Source organism: Meles meles, chromosome 3 (genome assembly GCF_922984935.1).
Source record: "Meles meles chromosome 3, mMelMel3.1 paternal haplotype, whole genome shotgun sequence".
In the NCBI taxonomy this organism is placed as follows: Eukaryota; Metazoa; Chordata; class Mammalia; order Carnivora; family Mustelidae; genus Meles; species Meles meles.
This window is the reverse complement of record NC_060068.1, coordinates 107,611,594-107,631,274: the sequence shown is the minus strand read 5'-3', so window position 1 is coordinate 107,631,274 and position 19,681 is coordinate 107,611,594. Positions and strand designations below refer to the sequence as shown.

The following is a 19,681-nucleotide window of genomic DNA, read 5'->3' as shown; positions in this document are numbered from 1 at the left end:
GTCAAATAAATAAAAATAAAATCTTAAAAAAAAAAAAGAAAGGGAGAAGTAGGGTTGTGGAATTAAATGAATTAATATTTGTAAAGTGCTAGAGCAGTGCATAGTATATAAGGCTCAATAAATATTAATAATAAAAATCATCTTCGTATCCTTTAATATTAATTGTGGCTTGGTCAGTAATTTTCATACCCGTCAAAATCACTGATTTTTATGTTTTTAAGGTAACATTATGTAGTAGATTCTGTTACACAACTGACACGAAAATATTTTTCCCATAACATTTATCTTTCTATATGAAGTTTATGGAAGGACCCCTTTTGGAAGGTCTGTACTGGGACACATGGTACACTAACAAGACGTTGTATGATTTAAAGAACAGCAGTCGCATCTACTATGAGAACATACTCTTAGGAGTCCCCAGAGTCCGTCAACTAAAAGTCCGCAACAACACATGCAAGGTCTATTCATCCCTTCAGTCTTTGATGAATGAATGTTATGACAGATACACTTCTAAAAATGAAGACCTGGCTGATTTTGGCCTTCAAATGGAAACTGAGTAAGTAATATAAAATTACATGTAGCTTTTCCTAGCATCTTACCATTGTATCTTTAAAAAATTAGGAAAATATGTATATTTTCCAAATACCAACAGTTGGTGTGGCAGGTAAGGAGATTTTCAATAATAGTAGCAAAGGAAGGACCAGTGTTTAGAAAAGTAGGAGTGAACTTGTTATTTTGTTTACCAAAGGATATGAAGAGTGTTCTTTTTTCCTTACTGGAGTATATGAAGTGCTAAGTCATTATGAACATAAGGTAAAGCATCTGTTTTTGCTTTTACAGTACTCAAATCAGATTTATAGTACTCAAATCAGATTACAGTCTCAGACCAGCCTCTCTCAAACATATCCCAGAACTTCTTGGAACCTCTAGAAAGTGTGCTAAGTGTGCTCGGCCACTTTCCTCCTTTCTCACTCTGACTTCAGTGACACCTTCTGTTACTGCCAATACAGAAAAGGAGCCATTGTGCTCCAGAGGCACCACATCTGATGATGCCAACCAAAGATACTATAGCAGTGTTCTCCAAACTGGCTCAGGCTAATGCATGAGTACACTCATGTCTATACTGAAAACAGGACACCCAAAGCCAAAAGCTGCTGGTATCATTGCTTTTACAGTCCTGTGAAAATCATAGGCGGCAGAGAATGAATTTTTTTAATTTAATATATATTAAATGATACAAATACAATTCTCAGGAGCAGCCTGCATGAGCTCTTTTAGTTGTTTCTTCTGGTGTACTTTCTATTCCTAAATAATGTGCTTCTACTGCTATTACTTGATTTTACAGGGGTTTTTTTGTATCTTTGTATCTTTTGTCTCCATCATGAAAGGTGTCTATCATGTGCCCCTCTCTCTACACACACACACACACACACACACTTCCCATTTCTCTTAGCCTGTAGTTAGATCATAACTTTTGTTAGTCATTAGTCAGTGTTTATATTATATATATGAGCAGTGATTACATTTCTTTTCTTCAACAACCTCTCCTGTAGCGCCAGAACTAATCACTACTTTACAGTTTTTGTTGATTTGTTTTTTCTTTGTGTAAGTTTTTGGTTATAATTTAGGATAGCAAAGTGCCTATTTAATTCTTAGAAATCTGATGAACTCATAAGTATGGTGACATTCTCTTAGGTATTACTGTACTGTATACTATTTCTCTTTCAATGAAAAATTACAAAATCAGTTATTCAATTGCACATCTTAAATGTGCAAATTTTTTATTTTGGAATCCAAAAACTAATCTGTTAAGTATCCTATTATTCTGAATTTTCATAACAACTAAAAGTAATTTAAATATCAAGATATACACTACATACTTGGAATTATAATACTTGTTATTCCCTAACAACCAAAATAAGAATCAATCTGTGCTTGTTTGTCTAAAATGTAACATTCTCTAATTAAAAACATCCTTAAAAAATTGGAAGTAGGAGAGGATTGGTGTAACAAATGGTCTCATTTCAGTTTAACAACCATGTGGAAAACACTCATAAATAAAACAATGGGATTTTCGGGGCGCCTGGGTGGCTCAGTGGGTTAAAGCCTCTGCCTTCAGCTCAGGTCATGGTCCCAGGGTCCTGGGATCGAGCTCCGCATCGGGCTCTCTGCTTGGCAGGGAGCCTGCTTCCTCCTCTCTCTCTGCTTGCCTCTCTGCCTAGTTGTGATTTCTCTCTGTCAAAGAAATAAAAATTAAAAAAAAAAAAACAATGGGATTTTCATTAAATCTGAGTATTTTTTCTTAGTGGTATCACTTTTTCCCCCTCCTAAAAACAAACATAGTATTATCAATAGAAAAACAATTTTAAGCAATGCACCTTTGGATAATCATTCAGCTCTGTTTGGGGAGGCTGAACGGGGACTGAAATGAGGATTCAAAGCTTTATTTTTTGATATCCCATAATTAAAAGTAGAAAGGATGGGGGTGCTTGGGTGGCACAGTTGGTTGAGCACAGGACTCTTGATATCAGCTCAGGTCATGATTTCAGAATCATGGGAACCGTCCCCACCTCCACTCCACACAGAGCATGGAGCTTGCTTAGGATTTTCTCTCCCTCTACCTTCCGCCAAACTTACATGTGTTTGTAAACTCACTCTCTCTCTCAAAAAAAAAGTAGAAAGTAGGGCGCCTGGGTGGCTCAGTGAGTTAAGCCTCTGCCTTCAGCTCAGGTCATGATCTCAGGGTCCTGGGATCGAGCCCACATCAGGCTCTCTGCTCAGGAGGGAGCCTGCTTCCCCACCCCCTCTGCCAGCCTCTCTGCCTACTTGTGATCTCTGTTTGTCAAATAAATAAAATCTTAAAAAAAAAAAAGTAGTTATAAACTTTTGTTAAAATAAGATACCTATTGGTGCCCCTGAGTTGTTCAGTCAGTTAAGTGCCTGCCTTCAACTCAAGTCACGATCCGGTGGTCCTGGGATTGAGTCCCACATCAGGCTCCCTGCTCAGTGGGGATCCTGCTTCTCTCTCTCCTGCTTCCCCTGCTGTGCTCTCTCTCTCTGTCAAATAGATAAAATCTTTAAAAAATATATCAATTTAACTATATAGACATTGTAAGAAAGGTCTTATATGTGACCTGTAGAAGACAGACTATGAAGCCCCTCTTTTAATGTATGGAGACAGATTTTTATGAATAACATCCCTTGATATTTTTGTCCTACAAAAAGAAAGATTTCATAAGACAACAGAAACGTGTATTAAAAAAACTCAGTCATGGTTTTCTAGATTGTAAGTTCCCTGAGGCAACAGATGGTTTTTTTAAAAACCTTTTCTGGTATGCCTGGGTGATTCCATGGGTTAAACATCTGCCTTCTACTCAGATCATGACCCCAGGATCCTGGGATCTAGTTCCCCATCAGGCTCCTTGCTCAGCAGGGTGCCTGCTTCTCCCTCTGCCCCTCCCCCTTACCCCTGCTCATGCTTTCTCTCTCTGACAGGTAAAGAAAATAAATAAAATCTTTAAAAAAAAATTTTTTTTTTCTCATAGCATCTGGTCCAGTGTGTTGCCCATACTGAACACTAAAAAATGGGGCGCCTGGGTGGCTCAGTGGGTTAAAGCCTCTGCCTTTGGCTCAGGTCATGATCCCAGGGTCCTGGGATCGAGCCCCACATCAGGCTCTCTGCTCGGCGGGGAGTCTGCTTCCTTCTCTCTCTCTGCCTGCCTCTCTGCCTACTTGTGATCTCTCTCTGTCAAATAAATAAATAATATCTTAAAAAAAATGAACACTAAAAAATGAAAACATACTAAATAATCCTCTTAATCCTTAACTCATTGTCTTGCTCCAAAATTACTATAAAACTTTTGAACTTAATACTGCCTGTTTTTTTTTTAATGTTAGTTAGCTTAAATTCTTAGAATACATCTCAGTCAGGCTTTCTTGTGTCTCCATTATTCTTTTTATACCTAACAGATGGAAGTACACTCCTCCTGATAGTACCTCCCCTTGGCACTGGGGATTTGTTGGTGTTTACCGAAATGGGGGATTCATTTTCACTTTATCAAAATCAAAATCTGAAATGAAAAGCAAATTCATTGACCTTCAACTGAACAGCTGGATCACAAGAGGGACTAGAGTTGTTTTTATTGATTTTTCATTATACAATGCTAATGTAAACCTGTTTTGCATTATCAGGTAAGTGACTCAAAACCTCTTTATTAGTCTCTTGAATTTAAAAAGCCTACAGAGGGGCACTTGGCTCGTTCACTCAGTAGAGCATGGGACTCTTGGTCTCGGGGTCATGAATTTGAGCCCTGAACTGGGCATGGAGTCTACTTGAAATACATACATACCTACATACATACATGGTATCCAGAGCCCTCATTAAGGTTTCCAGTTCATGTGTGTTTGTACTTATGATTAAAATCATAAGCCTCAGTGGTGCCTGGGTGGCTCAGTCAGGTAGGTAAGCTTCTGACTCCTGATCTCATATCAGACCTTGATCTCACAGTTGTGAGTTTAAGCCCCACGTTGGGCTCCATGGTGGTCCTGGAGCCTACTTAAAAACAAGCAAACAAACAAACAAAAACCCACAGAGTCACCTGGATGGCTCAGTCGGTTAAGCATCTGCCTTCAGCTTAGGTCATGATCCCAGGACCCTGGGATCAAGCCCTACATCAGACTCCCTGCTACTTGGGAGCTTCTCCTCTGCCTGCCCCTCCTCCTGCTTGTGCTCTCTATCATTCTTGCTCTCTCTCTATCAAATAAATAAGTCTTTAAAAAATCATACATCTCCAAATAAATATAATGTAGTTATGCCAATAATGAATGAGATGGTAAAGCAACATCATATTCATTGTTTCGTTGTTGGAATATATTCAAGAATATGGAGAATTACTTAACATATTATATGGTTTTTTAGGGGCGCCTGGGTGGCTCAGTGGGTTAAGCCTCTGCCTTCAGCTCAGGTCATGATCCCAGAGTCCTGGGATCAAGCCCTGCATCAGGCTCTCTGCTCAGCAGTGAGCCTGCTTCCTCCTCTCTCTCTGCCTGCCTCTCTCCCTACTTGTGATCTGTCTGTCAAATAAATAAAAATAAAATCTTAAAAAATATATATATATGGTTTTTTAAAACATTTTATTTATTTATTTGACAGAGAGAGAGATTACAAGTAGGCAGAGAGGCAGGCAGAGAGAGGGGGGAAACAGGCTCCCTGGTGAGCAGAGAGCCTGATGCAGGGCCCGATCCCAGGACCCTGGGATCATGACATGAGACAAAGGCAGAGGCTTTAACCCACTGAGCCACCCAGGCGCCCCAACATAAAATAAGTTTTATATTAAGGATATATAGTCTTATTCTACAGCTGTGCAAATCTCACTTTTAGTCTTGATTTCTACCTCTAAATCAGATCATTTAAAATCTGTTGATTTCCTTGCAGTATAATCTTCTTTATTAAGGTATTCATTTTTGTCTCAAGAATGAACAATTTTTTAAAAAGATTTTATTTATTTATTTGACAGAGAGATCACAAGTAGGCAGAGAGGCAGGCAAAGAGGGGAGGGGGGGAAGCAGGCTCCCTGCTGAGCAGAGAGCCCGATGTGGGGCTCGATCCAAGAACCCTGAGATCATGACCTGAGCCGAAGGCAGAGGCCTAATCCACTGAACCACCCAGGCGCCCCAAGAATGAACAATTTAAATTTCAAACAATATATATCAGTAGCTAGCATCCTAGAAATGATTACAGCCTATGGTGATTTGCAAAAATGGCCCCAATTCTTCACATCTCTGCCATGTAAGCTTGCCATGCTCTGCCGCCCAGGGTTGGGTACATTTAACCAGCTCCTGATGCAAGGCTCAGCCTTGGATTTTTATCATTTAAATTCAGTTAACATATAATGTATTATTACTTTCAGAGGTAGAGTTCAGGGATTCATCAGTTTTGTATAATACCCAGTGCTCATTACATCACATTCCCTCCTTAATGTCCATCACCCAGTCGCCCCATTCCCCCAACCTGCTCACCTCCAGCAATTCTCAATTTGTTTCTTATGATTACGAATCTCTTACAGTTTGTCTCCCTCTCTGATTTTGTCTTGTTTTATTTTCCCCCTCTTCCACTATGCTCCTCTTAAGTTTCACATGTAAGTGAGATCATATAGTTGTCTTTTTCTGATTGACTTATTCCTTTTAGCATAATACCCTCTAGTTCCATTCACATCATTGCAAATGGCAAGATTTCATTCTTTTTGATGACTGAATAGTATTCCTGTGTGTGTGTGTGTGTGTGTGTGTGTGTGTGTGTGTGTGTATCAAATCTTCTTTATCCATTCATCAGTTGATGGACATTTAGGCTTTTTCCATAGTTTGGTTATTGTGGACATTGCTGCTGTAAACATTGGGGTGCATGTCCCCCTTTGGATCACGACATTTGTATCTTTGGGGTAAATCCCTAGTAGTGCAATTGGTGGGTCATAGGGCCATAGAGCTCTCTTTTCAACTTTCTGAGGAACCTCCATACTGTTTTCCATAGTGTCTGCACCAGCTTCCATTCCCACCAACAGTGTAGGAGGGTTCCCCTTTCCCTGCACCCTCGGCAACACCTGTCGTTTCTTAACTGGTTAATTTTAGACATTCTGACTGGTGTGAGGTGGTATCTCACTGTGGTTTTGATTTGTATTTCCCTGATGCTGAGTGATGTTGAACACTTTTTCATGTGTCTTTGGCCATTTGGATGTCTTCTTTGGAGAAATATCTTTTCCTGTCTTCTGCCATTTCTTGATTGGATTATTTGTTCCTTAGGTGTTGAGTTTGATAAGTTCTTTTTTTTTTAAGATTTTATTTATTTGTCAGAGAGAGAGCACAAGCAGGCAGAGGCAGAGAGAGAAACAGACTCCCCGCTGAGCAAGGACCCCCCAATGCAGGACTCGATCCCTTGCATCCCAGAACCCTGGGATTCTGACCTGAGCCAAAGGCAGTCGCTTAACCAACTGAGCCACCCAGGAGTCCCGAGTTTGAAAAGTTCTGTATAGATCTTGGATAATAGCCCTTTATCTGATAAGATGTTTTCAAATATCTTCTCACATTCTGTTGGTCATCTTTTGGTTTTGTTGACTGTTCCTTTGCTGCGCAAAAGGTTTTTATCTTGATGAAGTCCCAATAGTTTAATTTTGCCTTTGTTTCCCTTCCCTTCGGAGACGTGTCTAGTGAGAAGTTGCTGCAGCTGAGCTCAAAGAGTTTGCTGCCTGTGCTCTCCTCTAGGATTTTGATGGATTTCTGTCTCACATTTAGGTCTTCCATCCATTTTGAGTCTAATTTGTGGATGGTGTAAGAGAATGGTTCAGTATCATTCTTCTGCATGTGGCTATCTAATTTTCCCAACACAATTTGTTGAAGGGACTGTCTTTTTTCCATGGGAATTTCTTTCCTGCTTTGTCAAAGATTAGTTGACCATAGAGTTGAGGGTCCATTTCTGGGCTCTCTTTTCTGTTCCATTGAGCTATGTGTCTGTTTTTGTGCCAGTACCATACTGTCTTGAAGACGACAGCTTTGTAATAGAGCTTGAAGTCCAGAATTGTGATGTCACCAGCTTTGGTTATCTTTTTCAACATTCCTCTGTGTATTTGGGGTCTTTTCTGGTTCCATACAAATTTTAGGATTATTTGTTCCAGCTCTGTGAAAAAAGTTGATGGTATTTTGACAGGGATTGCATTGAATGTATAGATTGCTCTAGTTAGCATAGACATTTTAACAATATTTGTTCTTCCAGTCCATGAGCATGGAATGTTTTTCAATTTCTTTGTGTCTTCCTCAATTTCTCTCATGAGCGTTCTATAGTTTTCTGAGTACAGATCCTTTGTCTCTTTGTTTAGGTTTATTCCTAGGTATCTTATAGTTTTTGGTGCAGTTGTAAATGGGATTAACTCCTTAATGTTTCTTCGCACTTAGCCTTGTGACTTGCTTTGGTCAATGGAATGGAAGCAGATAAGATAAAAGCAAAGTTTGAAATGAATTTGCCTGTTAAAACTTGCTCTCTGGCATTTCTACCATTAGGTGAGAAGAACATCTGTGGGTTGATTTGGACCCAGGACAATGATAAGAGACATTCCCTTATAAGGAAGAAGACAAGGTGGAGGAGGAGGAGAAGTGGAAAGAATCAACAGGCAGGGGAGAGAACCCTCTAAAGAGAAAAAATTCTTTCCATTAGTTTGATGACCTCAGTGCATTTGCCTAAACTGGACCATGCTAATTGATTTTAGGCCTGTGTTCTAGAATCAAACACTGAAAAAGAAATAGGATTACCATGACTGAATCTGTCTGGGGATTGAATCAGCTTCCTCTGAGTGATCTGGGGATGGGTGGTTGCCTGATGCAATCAGGGTTCTGTTAGAAAGGAGGAATGGGATAATGACCACTAGACAAGCAAACAGCAATATCCACTAAAATCTCAGTGAGTCTTAAATTTCTCTCATGAGTGTTACATTTCTACTCTAAATGGAATACAGAATCGGTGTCCAGTCTTTTTTTTTTTTTTGGTGTCCACTCTTATTAGGGGATTTTGCCCTCATGCAACAGCAACAGTGAAATGCAACCAGGGTCTTTAAAATAGAGAAGAATGAATAAAACAAATCAATTGTCTTAAGTAGCCAATGGACATTATACCATTTCTTTTATAGTTTTTTTTTCTCTTCTTTCAGGGAATCAGAGCTTTTGACCAATATTAATCACTCTTTCCAACCGTCCTGATCAGGAAGTGAAGAATACAAATCATTTTTATGCCTTAAACACAAGGAGAAACACTGGGATAACAGGCTTAAAACCATACAGGGAACTCCTTGTTACACTAGACAAAGTCTAGATTTCCTTTCTCTTGGGTTTACACTTATTCTGTGTTACCTTTTAAAACGTTACTTTTTAGAAACTAGCAGATTTTGAAACTTTAAACTGGTGGTAATCTAATCAGTGGTTGTATGGGAGCACACACATTACTTAAGACCTTAGCCATTCACTTTCCTTTTGTAAACATATCTGACAAACTAAACTGAATACTGTTCTTTTTTTTCCCTTTTTACTAGTCTATACTTCAGATCAAAATAATTGAGTTTCTCTCACTTCTCTCCCTTACCCAACATTGCACACCTACTACTTGCAAGGCAAAACAAACAGTTCTGTTTTCTGCTTAACTGGTTTTTGGTTTTATTTTGGCAGCATCTTATTCCAGTAGCAATAATATTTGCTAATAGGTCTAAGTAGGAATACTTACATTATGATAGAGATACTGGGTTCCTTAAATTACCGCCAATTCTTAATTATATGAAGTTGTAGAGAGCAGTAGAAATACAGTGAACAACCTCAATATCTTTTTATTTAGTGTTGGAATTAATTTTTATACTTCTCTTTGCATATAAATCCTTGTGTCCAACATCCTGTCCTTAAAATAAACAAACTTGTTTTAGTAATAATAATGTTATTTTAACATATTTTAACATTTAGAATTTTATTTTAACATTTAGAAGCAAGAAGTATCTCTGATAATCTAAAGAGGGAGAGTGTATTTTCTAAAGGGGGAGAGTGTATTTTCCTTCTCTGAAACATTCAAGAATTATGTATTCTGGGGAGGAGAGTACTGGTTAACAACAGTAACTAACAGTATAGCATTTCTTGAACATCATCTCATTCTCTTGTGGACATAAAATTATATTCCCAGTTATGATCAAGCAATCTAAACACAAAATAGAAAGAATGTCTAGCTAAAATCGCATCTTACTTTCTCAGTTACACTGTGAATATTCAGAGTACAAAAAAAGTGGGGCCATTGAAAAATAAATAAATCCAGTAGAATTTCTTTTAAATTGAACACAAGACCTTTACAAAATAACTGATTATTAAAGTATACATCATCACAAATTAGAAACTTTTTTCTGGGGGGGCCTGGGTGGCTCAGTCAGTTAAGCATCTGCCTTTGGCTCAGGTCATGATCCTGGGGTCCTGGGATCAAGCGCCCCATCAGGCTCCCTGCTAAGCAGGGAGCCTGCTTCTCCCTCTCCCACTCCCCCTGCTTGTGTTCCCTCTCTCACTGTCAATCTGTCAGATAAATACGCAAAATCTTAAAAAAAAAAAAAAATCCACCTTGATTTAGGTACTGAAATATAATGCTTGAAATAAATGCACAGTTACTTTAACCTAATTTTACAGACTGGTGGCAGAATTCCCTGCAACTGGAGGAATAATTACTTCATGGCAGTTTTACTCTGTGAAGCTCCTCAGATATGTTAGCTACTATGATTATATTATTGCTTCCTGTGAGATCATATTTTGTATTTTTCTTATTGTCTTCACAACACAAGAAGGCCAAAAACTTAGAGAATTTAAGTCTGCTTATTTCAAAAGTATCTGGAACTGGCTAGAATTACTACTTTTGGTGGTAAGTATACATTCATATGTATGATTGGAGGGAATCACATCTGAACCCACCAATGAGGGAGGTGTAAAAAGCAAAATTTTCTATTCATTTAGCAACTAGCCTAGGAGCAGCTCCTCACCTCCCCAAGTCCCAGGTCTCCACCCAACCCCTCAGCTCTTCAGGAGCCCCGCTGGTACAAATTAAAAGCTGCAAGTATCATTCAAAAAAGGAGCTGTCATAGGGCATACTAATGGTGTGCTTCCAAAAGTAAGTCTATTTTTCCCTCCTGATTTGGTCCTTGAGAGAACCAGCATAAAGTTAGAATAGGTGATTCTATAGGTATTATGATTTAATGTGCACAGTAGGTCTCTCCTCCCTCAAAATAAATGTGTTTCTTATAGGGCTTCATGTTGAAAATCATAGTTATTTTTGGACATGTACTCTTCTTTTATGTTGCCCCTCTGTTTTCCTCCTCACACTGAGTTTTGAAAGAACATGCAAAAATCAAGCCTAGGAAGAATACTGAAAGGGAGGTCAGGGGCAGTGAGCAGCTAGGCATAGAGAACACCAGGACTGGGAAGATAGTCTCTGATATAAATTCCAAAACTGCCAGTTCTCCTCACTGGAAAGAACTAAAATAAACAGAGAGGTTGGCAGGGCAGGACAAATGGTAAGAACTTGGTCTTAGGAATGATGAACAAACACTTCCAGCTTATACACGCTTACAGACTCTTAGTCATAGCCAGTCCAGGATATGTCTTGTTTCCCAAAACCAGATTAAAAGTTTCTCAGAGTCAGGAAACATGCCTCCTACTTCTCTGGTTTCCCCAGTAATACTTAATATACAGCATAACATTGAACTATCTGAGCACTTCAGGCAAAGGAAGTCGAAGGACGATTTTCATGACAGCTGTGATATCTGACATAACCTGGTTCTGAAATCCTCTACTGGAAGAGTTGTCAGAGGGTTCTCAAAGGGCTTATTTTTGTGTCACTGAAAAAAAAATTTTTTTAGTGTTATGTGGTAGAAAATACTAAACTTTTAAAGTATCATGTATGGAAGTGTTGAACTATTATACTGTACACCTGAAACTAATATAACACTATATGTTAACTACACTGGAATTATAAATAAATACATAAATAAAAATAAGCTTCTAGGTATCCTGTAGTTACATGGAGCAAAAATGCAGCCTTGTCAGAATAATCATTTTAGATATTTGTGCTTTTTGACTCAAACAGGCAAATAGATTAGGATAGTCAAGTGATCGGTATTCCTGTACTTTCGTGATCATTCTTCTATCTTAAACTTCTGTAAGTTGAGGTTTACTTCCCTTCACTTAAAAGCCTATGCCTTTGTTCCCCCTCCCTTTCTGTTAAACTTCTGATGAACTTTTTCCTGCGTCTGTTGATAGGCTGCAGGACATTCAGAAGTAGAAATTGTCTCTAATTTAACCTTTCTTATTTTCCCATTTAGTTGTGTTTTTTGACTGTTTCCTTCAACATATACTGTAACGTACAAATTTTTCTCTTACTTGGAGACCTGTTAAAAAATACCGATCAATATTCGGACTTCTATTTTCTTGCATACTGGCACACTTACTACAACAATATAATTGCTGTCACCATCTTTTTTGCATGGATAAAGGTATGTATACTTTATTAAGTGCAGCAGATTAGATATATAGATGTATATAGATATATACTTTAGATAGCAAAATGGGAACTAAAGCTGTAAAGTTATGGGAGGGAGGATTTTCTTAACTATAAAGTAATTTTAAAATAGGTTGGCGTTGCAATGATCACAGGCAAATCCTCAAACACTCCTATCATCAACACTTCCTTTAATTGGAAGCAAATTTTTTCTGAAATTAATTTAACTTATTCTAAGTAATTATATTATTCTGTTTTAATTAACGTTGTTCTTTTTCAGATATTCAAATTCATAAGTTTTAATAAGACAATGTCTCAGCTGTCATCAACCTTGTCCCGCTGTATCAAAGACATAGTAGGATTTGCCATCATGTTTTTTATAATATTCTTTGCTTATGCTCAGTTAGGATTTCTTGGTTTTGGATCACAAGTTGACGACTTTTCCACTTTTCAAAATGCCATGTAAGCTGTTAGAGTAAATGTAATTATATAGAGTAAATGTAATTATAAGAAAAAAATCATGGAAAGGCCTACAATAAGTAGTAACACATATTTTTAATAAATTCAAACTTGGTTTTATGTTTTCACTGATAGAAAAATACCTGGTCACACTTAAAGTAGTGTTTAGCATTAAAAGATCCCAATGGATAATGCAGTCCATTTTTTAAATGTTAAGAGGTCGAGTTAGAAAAATAATTTTTCATTTTTCATTGGTAAGAATTTTACCAAATACAACAGAAATAGGCCTCTATGTCTCTGTAATATTTACTGTCTGGAGAAAAGAAAGTTTAAATGTTTTTCTTTAAGAGCTCTACCTTTAGAATCCTTTTATCATATTCACCTGATTGTCCTTTGCTGATCTGGCAAAGCTGTGTATTAAAAATATTTTTATATGCATAAAGCAATCAGCAGGTGACAAACTTACACAGCAGATCAGGTAGAATCCTTAGAAAAGTGTTCAGGCTTTTTTTTTTAAGTGAATAATTTAAATAAATTCATTCTCCTTTTTGGGTAGATAAAATAAGTTCTTTGTGTGTAAGAAAATTATGATAGTCTGAAATATCAATTCTCAAAATATGTTTTGTGTAACTTAGACCAAGACTGTTGGGAAATGGCTTCATATTAAGTAAGTTTTTGAAATTTTGCATCACTCTTTTGAAAATTTACAGTGCATGTTAACATATGGCCCTTAGAAAAACTGCAATAACTTTCTTAACTTTAGTGAAGAATTCCCCAAACTTGTCCATGCCCTTTTCCTTGAGTTTGGGAGAACTCTGGTCAAAGGAAATGTCTTAAGTTGCTCTCTTTTTACCATCCACATGAATATATTTGAAGTGCCAATTCTAAGAAATTTCATAATATTTGCTGAAATAACCCTTTATTAATCAGTCATGGAAAGAAGAGTGGACTAGAAACCAAGAGGATATAGTTCTACTTTCCACTTCTGCCACTAGCTATTCAAATTTTCTAGACCTTTATTTCCTTATCTGCATATGAAGGAACTGGACTAAGTTATTCCCAAAGATTCCTTCCAATATCAAACAGCCTACAATTTGAGAAGTCTAATTAGCTTTCTCTTGAGTCAATTATGTTTGCAGTTCCAACAACTTCTTGGTCCTTTCCTAGGATCTTAATTCAAGTGTCACTTACTGATAAAAGTAGTATTGGACATTGAATATAAATGTTGTAATTTACAGAACTTGGAAATTGGTCTTACCCTAGATAGTGGGGAAGAAAGGAAGTATAAAGCACAGAATGAACAGGTAGACAACTTTGGAATACATTAATGAAGGGACTTCTGTTTTTGGTAATGATGTGCTAGGTTATTCAGATCAACCTCCTCTTCAAGACAATTTAAAAAGCTAGATGAGGGGTGCCTGGGTGGCTCAGTGGGTTAAAGTCTCTGCCTTCAGCTCAGGTCGTGGTCTCAGGGTCCTGGGATGAAGCCCTGCGTCAGGCTCTCTGCTCAGCAGGGAGCCTGCTTCCTCCTCTCTCTGCATGCCTCTTTGCCTACTTGTGATCTCTGTCAAATAAATAAATAAATAAATAAAATCTTTAAAAATAAATAAAAATAAAAAGCTAGATGAAATACAGATGATGTTTTAGAACTAACCAATAAGTGGACCAAAACCAAAAGGCAAGAACCCAGAGAAGCAAGCTCAGCATCCAAGGCTTCTTTTGCCCTGAAGGCTTTTTTAAAAGTTTATAAGGATTTTTTTATTGTGTTAAAATATACATAAAATTTACCATCTTATCCATTTCTAAATGTACAATTCAGTGAGAATTAAGTACATTCATACTATGCAACCGTCACCACCATCCATCTCCAGAACTCTTTTTATCTTGTAAAACTGAAACTATGCCCATTAATCAAGAATTCTTCACTTTACCCTTCCCCAGCCTCTGGCAACCACCATTCTACATTTTGTCTCTTTCTTTTGATTTTCATTAACTCTAGGTGCTTATGGGATCACACAGTATTTGTCTTTTTGTGACTGATTTATTTCATTTAGTATGTCTTCAGGATTCATCAGTGTCATGCAATATGTCAGAATTTCCTCCCTTTTTAAGGCTCCCTTTATAAGGTTGTGTACATTCTATGTATAAGTCTCATTTTGATTATCCATTAATCTGTTGATGACCATCTGGACTTCTTCCAAGTCTTAGCTGTTATGAAAAATGCTGCTATGAACATGAGTGTACAAATATTTCTTCAAGACTGCTTTCAATTCTTTTTGGTATACACGCAGAGGTGGGATTGCTGGATCATATGGTAATTCTAATCTGAATTTTTTGAGGAAATGCCATACTGTTTTCTGCAATGGCTGCATCATTTACATTCCCACCAACAGTGCACCAGGGTTTCAATTTTCTCACATCTTCATCAACACTTGTTATTTTCTGGGCTACTTTTTTTTTTTTTTTTTTAATAGTAGCCACCTCACTGCAGTTGTGATTTACATTTCCCTAATGGTTAGTAATACAGAGCATCTTTTCATGTTCTTATGATATGCTGGTCTCTCGATGAGTGAACAGAGGCTCTGTTCACTTTTCTTCAATCTTTTTCTTTTTCTCAGACTTGGTAACTTCAATCATCCTGTCTTTAGGTTCACTGATTTTTTTCTTCTGCCTGCTCAAATACGCCTCTGAATACCACCAATGAAATTTCATTTCAGTTAATGTATTTTTCAGCTCTACAATTCCTTCTTGGTTTCTTTTGAGGTTCTCTATCTCTTTATAGATATTTTCATTTTGTTCTTAAGTCATTTTCTTTTTTTTTTCATAAATCATTTTCTTGACTTTCTCCATGTCTTTTATGTTTAGTTCTTTGAACATCTCTAAGATGGTTTAAAGTCTTTAGTAGGTTTGCCATCTGGTCTTTCTCAGGGATATTTCTGTTGGTTTATTTTTTTTCCTTCGATTGGATCATAGTTTCCTACTTCTTTGTATCTTCTTTTTTTTTCTTGTTATTGAAAACTGGACATTTGAATCTAGAATGTGGTAACCCTGGAAATGACATTCTTGCCCTTCACCAGAGTTTCCTGTTTTTGTTTTTTTGTTTGGTTATTCTTATTATTGTTTACTGTCTTCATGCAGGATCAGCCTGAAGTGTAAAGGTCTTCTTAGGTCTTTTCTGAGACTGCACCTTTCCTTGGGGTGCATGGTGACTGTCTAACTTCCTCTGTATACGCGTTACTTTTGAGGTCTTTGCCTGGCACCCAAAAGGGGAAAAAGAGAAAAATGAAGGAAGTGGGAAGGGCACGAGACTTTAATCCCAAGGACATTAATTCAGCAAGAGGGAGAGGGACTTGCAACAGGCAGGGGAACAACTTTCTGCATTCTTGTGATCAGAAGGAGCAATCAGCAATCAGAACACAGACCCCTAATGCTTGGAGAACATATCCTGATTGCCCTCCCTTGCTCCCACAGGTTGCATGCAAGCTGCTCCAGGAATACATGCATGGCTGCCTGCCATGGGCTGGGGGGTGGCAGATGGGTAGCTTTTCCAAACTAAAACCTGGAATTGACCAAAGTTGTCTAAGCCTTCCCCTGGCAGTTGCAAGCCTTAAATAGAAACTAGAATTCCAAAACAGTTACATCAGACAAATTCTGCCTATGTCATTGCTGTCTAGGTGGGGAGACATATTCCAAATGTTTCTTACCCCTACACCCTCCCCAAACCCTCCACTATGAAGGCATTTTTGATGATCTAGAGAAATAGCCAAGGAAATTTATTTTTGGCCACTTCTCTGGGAGAAGGAGATAGAAGGCAAAGTCCAGGACTTACATGGGGAGAGAGGATGGGAGGGCTTGTCTGATAACCTCTGCACACATCAGGCAAGGAAACTTCAATTAGGGGAAAAATGAAGTTACATTGTATTTGAAGTTTCCATTCCTATGTGATTATAACCACTCAGCTAATTGGTTAGGGTTTTGTTATTCACATTCCTTATACAGCAGAGGAATCTGGACAGTTTCCTGATAGAGAAGGGCTGAATGGAAGCTTTAGTTAACAAGCTAATTTCTGGAAAGGAGAAATGGTGCCTTTAACTTATGTTTTCTCCTGTAAATACAGCTCAAGGATTCAAACTTTGAGTCAAATTTTGAGTCAAAATTTGACTCAAGGAGTCAAAACTAAAAGAGAATCTCTCATTCTGCTATACCATAGGGAAAAAGTATTTGTTGAGAGACTTTGGTCTCCTTCCAGTTCAGCTTTTCTTTTTGTATCTTGTATAGAAGAACCTTATAAACCAGTATTAAAAGCTGAATAAATGGGTTGCCTGGGTGGCTCTGTTGGCTAAGTGACCGACTCCTAGTTTCAGCTCAGGTCATGATCTGGGTCATGAGATCCAATCCAGTGTCGGGCTCCACGCCCAGCTCAGAGTTTGTTAAAGACTCTCCCTCTCCCTCTGCCCCTCTCCCAAATAAATAAAATTTGTTTATAATAAAAGATTTATTTGAGAGAGGAGAGAGAGGCAGAGAGAGAAGCAGACTCCCTGCTGAACAGGGAGCCCAATGTGGGACTGCATCCCAGGATCCTGAGATATCGACTGGAGCCAAAGACAGTCGTTTAACTGGCTGAGCCAAGCACTCCTAAATAAATAAATATTTAAAAAAAAAAAAAAAAAGGTTAAATAAACACTTTAAGTATCATTCAATCATGTCTTAGGTACCCAAGATGAAATTCCAGGTAACTCTTGAGTCCTAGGACTCAAAGGAGCCCATTTCTTTGAGTACATTTTCTTCCTTCATTGTTCACTGCTGTATGTTCCCTTTACATGTTGGGCAAAAGCAACCAGGAACAAGAAGAATTCTTCCTTTTGACTGACTAACCAAGCATGCCAAGTGTCTACATACTGTTAAAAATTCCATCCCAGGGGCACCTGGGTGGCTCAGTGGGTTAAAGCCTCTGCCTTCGGCTCAGGTCATGATCCCAGGGTCCTGGGATCGAGCCCCACATAGGGCTCTCTGCTCCGCAGGGAGCCTGCTTCCTCCTCTCTCTCTGCTTGCCTCTCTGCCTAGTTGTGATTTCTCTCTGTCAAATAAAAAAAAAAAAAAAAAAAAAAATTCCATCCCAGGCTTCCCCTTAAAATAACTCATTTTAAGCACCTAGTAGCAGTAACAATGGCATGAAAATATAACAAACATAAATCCAAATAAGCCAAAAGTATCAACTGTGGTTGTTCCTAATTAATTCCTAAATAGCTTATGAATTTTTAAAACTTTCCCTTTAGTACTTCCTAAAATTTCTCCCATGAACATGTGTTATTATTATAGCCAGTAAAACTGGAGTGCTGCCTTTTTCTTTTAATTGTCCAATATTAATTGTCCAATATTAGAGCCCTGGATATCTATAAGGAACATAAAATAGATGTTATCCATTCCAGAACACAAAATATGAGTAATAAAGTAACATGCTACTGTTGCAAAACAAGAGTAACAGAAATTATTTTCCTATGCACTGTTCACATAATTTAAAGAAAAAAAAACTAACTTCATCTAATTATTATTAATCTTTAAATTATTATTTTTAAATGATTAATTCCAGAACCTGGATTTTAAAAATGAAAACTATAATAAATCTTTTTCTAACCTAATAACCTACTGACCCCGTGACCTCCTTTGGAATTCAGGTTAAATCTGATATCACAGATATTTCTGGGATGGTTGTATCTATTAACATTAATTAAAAGTAATGCTGAAATTTAATTGAGTGGTATAATACAGAACCCAAGCAATAGCCCTTAACAATGTTTATCACCACTTATGAAAAATCCTACAGACTGCTCAGTGTTTGTGTTATCAGTAAAAAGATAATTATTCCTAAGAAAACATATTAACTTGTAAAGAAAGGTCCAAATACTTTTTAAATTGTTGAATGTATGAGTAAAGATGAAATTAAACATTCTCAACTTAAAAAAAATAAAGAAATCATCAACATAATTTATAACATAACCCTGATGTGTCTGGCAATGCCATTGCAAATTAATGATGAGAAAATAAGATATCATGTTAAGTAATCCTAATTCCGCCTTTGCTACTACTATGCTCATTCAAAGCCTTAGTTTCTTAACTTTCCACCTAATTATTAATCAAATGAAGATCTTTAATATTTTAAATGTTATTTTACATCAAATCCAATAGTTATTGAAGAGAATACAGTAAACCTCAGGGGCTGCTTGGGTGGCTCAGTCAGTTGAATGCCCAGCTGTGGATTTCAGCTCAGGTCATGATATCTGGGTCCTGAGATTGAGCCCTGAGTTGGGCTCCACACTCAGCAGGGAGTCTGCTTCTCTCCTTCTTTCTCTGCTTCTTCCCCACCCTGCTCACTCGAATATGCTCTAAAAATTAAAAGCGAAAAAAAAACAACAACGCACTTCTGGATCATGTTTGGGGATCATTACCAGCACTTGTTTGAGACTCAGCAAGTGACAAATTGTTGGCATCTTATTTTAGCAGAAGAGGTGTGCAGATTATACACATTATTGGTATTGGAAATTTTAGAGTTCTTGGGTCTAGGTACAAGTTGAAAATCCTTATTAGACAAGGTCAGGTATTCTAAGTCCTAGAAGGGCACAAGAAAGGCTAAGAAGGCCATTGCCAAAACTTGTTGGTAAGCAGGTTTCTCAAGGGTCAAATTTGCTAGGATTCAGTAAGTGGAAGTCCATCATTTCCTGAATCACTGTTGAGCTATTTGAGTACCCTGTCTGGTGTTGAGGGGAATTTTCCACACCCAGTTTTATTGAACTCGGGGTAACATGACTAAAGCCAGAGAACCAATGACACTAACAACTGGTTGGATACTTTCCTAGACACAGTGGTAACCCTCATCAGTTGTCATGTATGTGTGAGGGGATATAATGTTTTCCTTTCTTCCCGTCAAAGATTTGCACAATTTCGAATTGTTCTTGGAGATTTCAATTTTGCTGGTATTCAGCAAGCCAATCGTATCCTGGGACCTGTTTACTTCGTCACTTTCATCTTTTTTGTGTTCTTTGTCCTGCTGGTAAGTATGACCATATATGTTCCCTTTTTTGCTTATATTTTTTAGAACAAAAAATGAAATTATTAATTTAGAAGAAATTATAGTATCACTGCTGAGCTGTCAGAGCTTTTTACATTTATTAGGAA

General features: G+C 37.6%; 1 protein-coding gene across 1 annotated transcript in view; it reads left to right on the top strand.

Moving 5' to 3' along the window:
* Positions 1-19,681, top strand: part of PKD2L2 (polycystin 2 like 2, transient receptor potential cation channel) — a 41,659-nt gene that overhangs the window by 4,415 nt on the left and 17,563 nt on the right. Inside the window, exons 4-9 of the mRNA XM_045999183.1 lie at positions 300-556; positions 3,970-4,191; positions 10,189-10,417; positions 11,874-12,044; positions 12,330-12,511; positions 19,436-19,556. Coding sequence (XP_045855139.1) covers positions 300-556; positions 3,970-4,191; positions 10,189-10,417; positions 11,874-12,044; positions 12,330-12,511; positions 19,436-19,556 — 1,182 coding nt within the window. The remainder of the gene's footprint in view (positions 1-299; positions 557-3,969; positions 4,192-10,188; positions 10,418-11,873; positions 12,045-12,329; positions 12,512-19,435; positions 19,557-19,681) is intronic.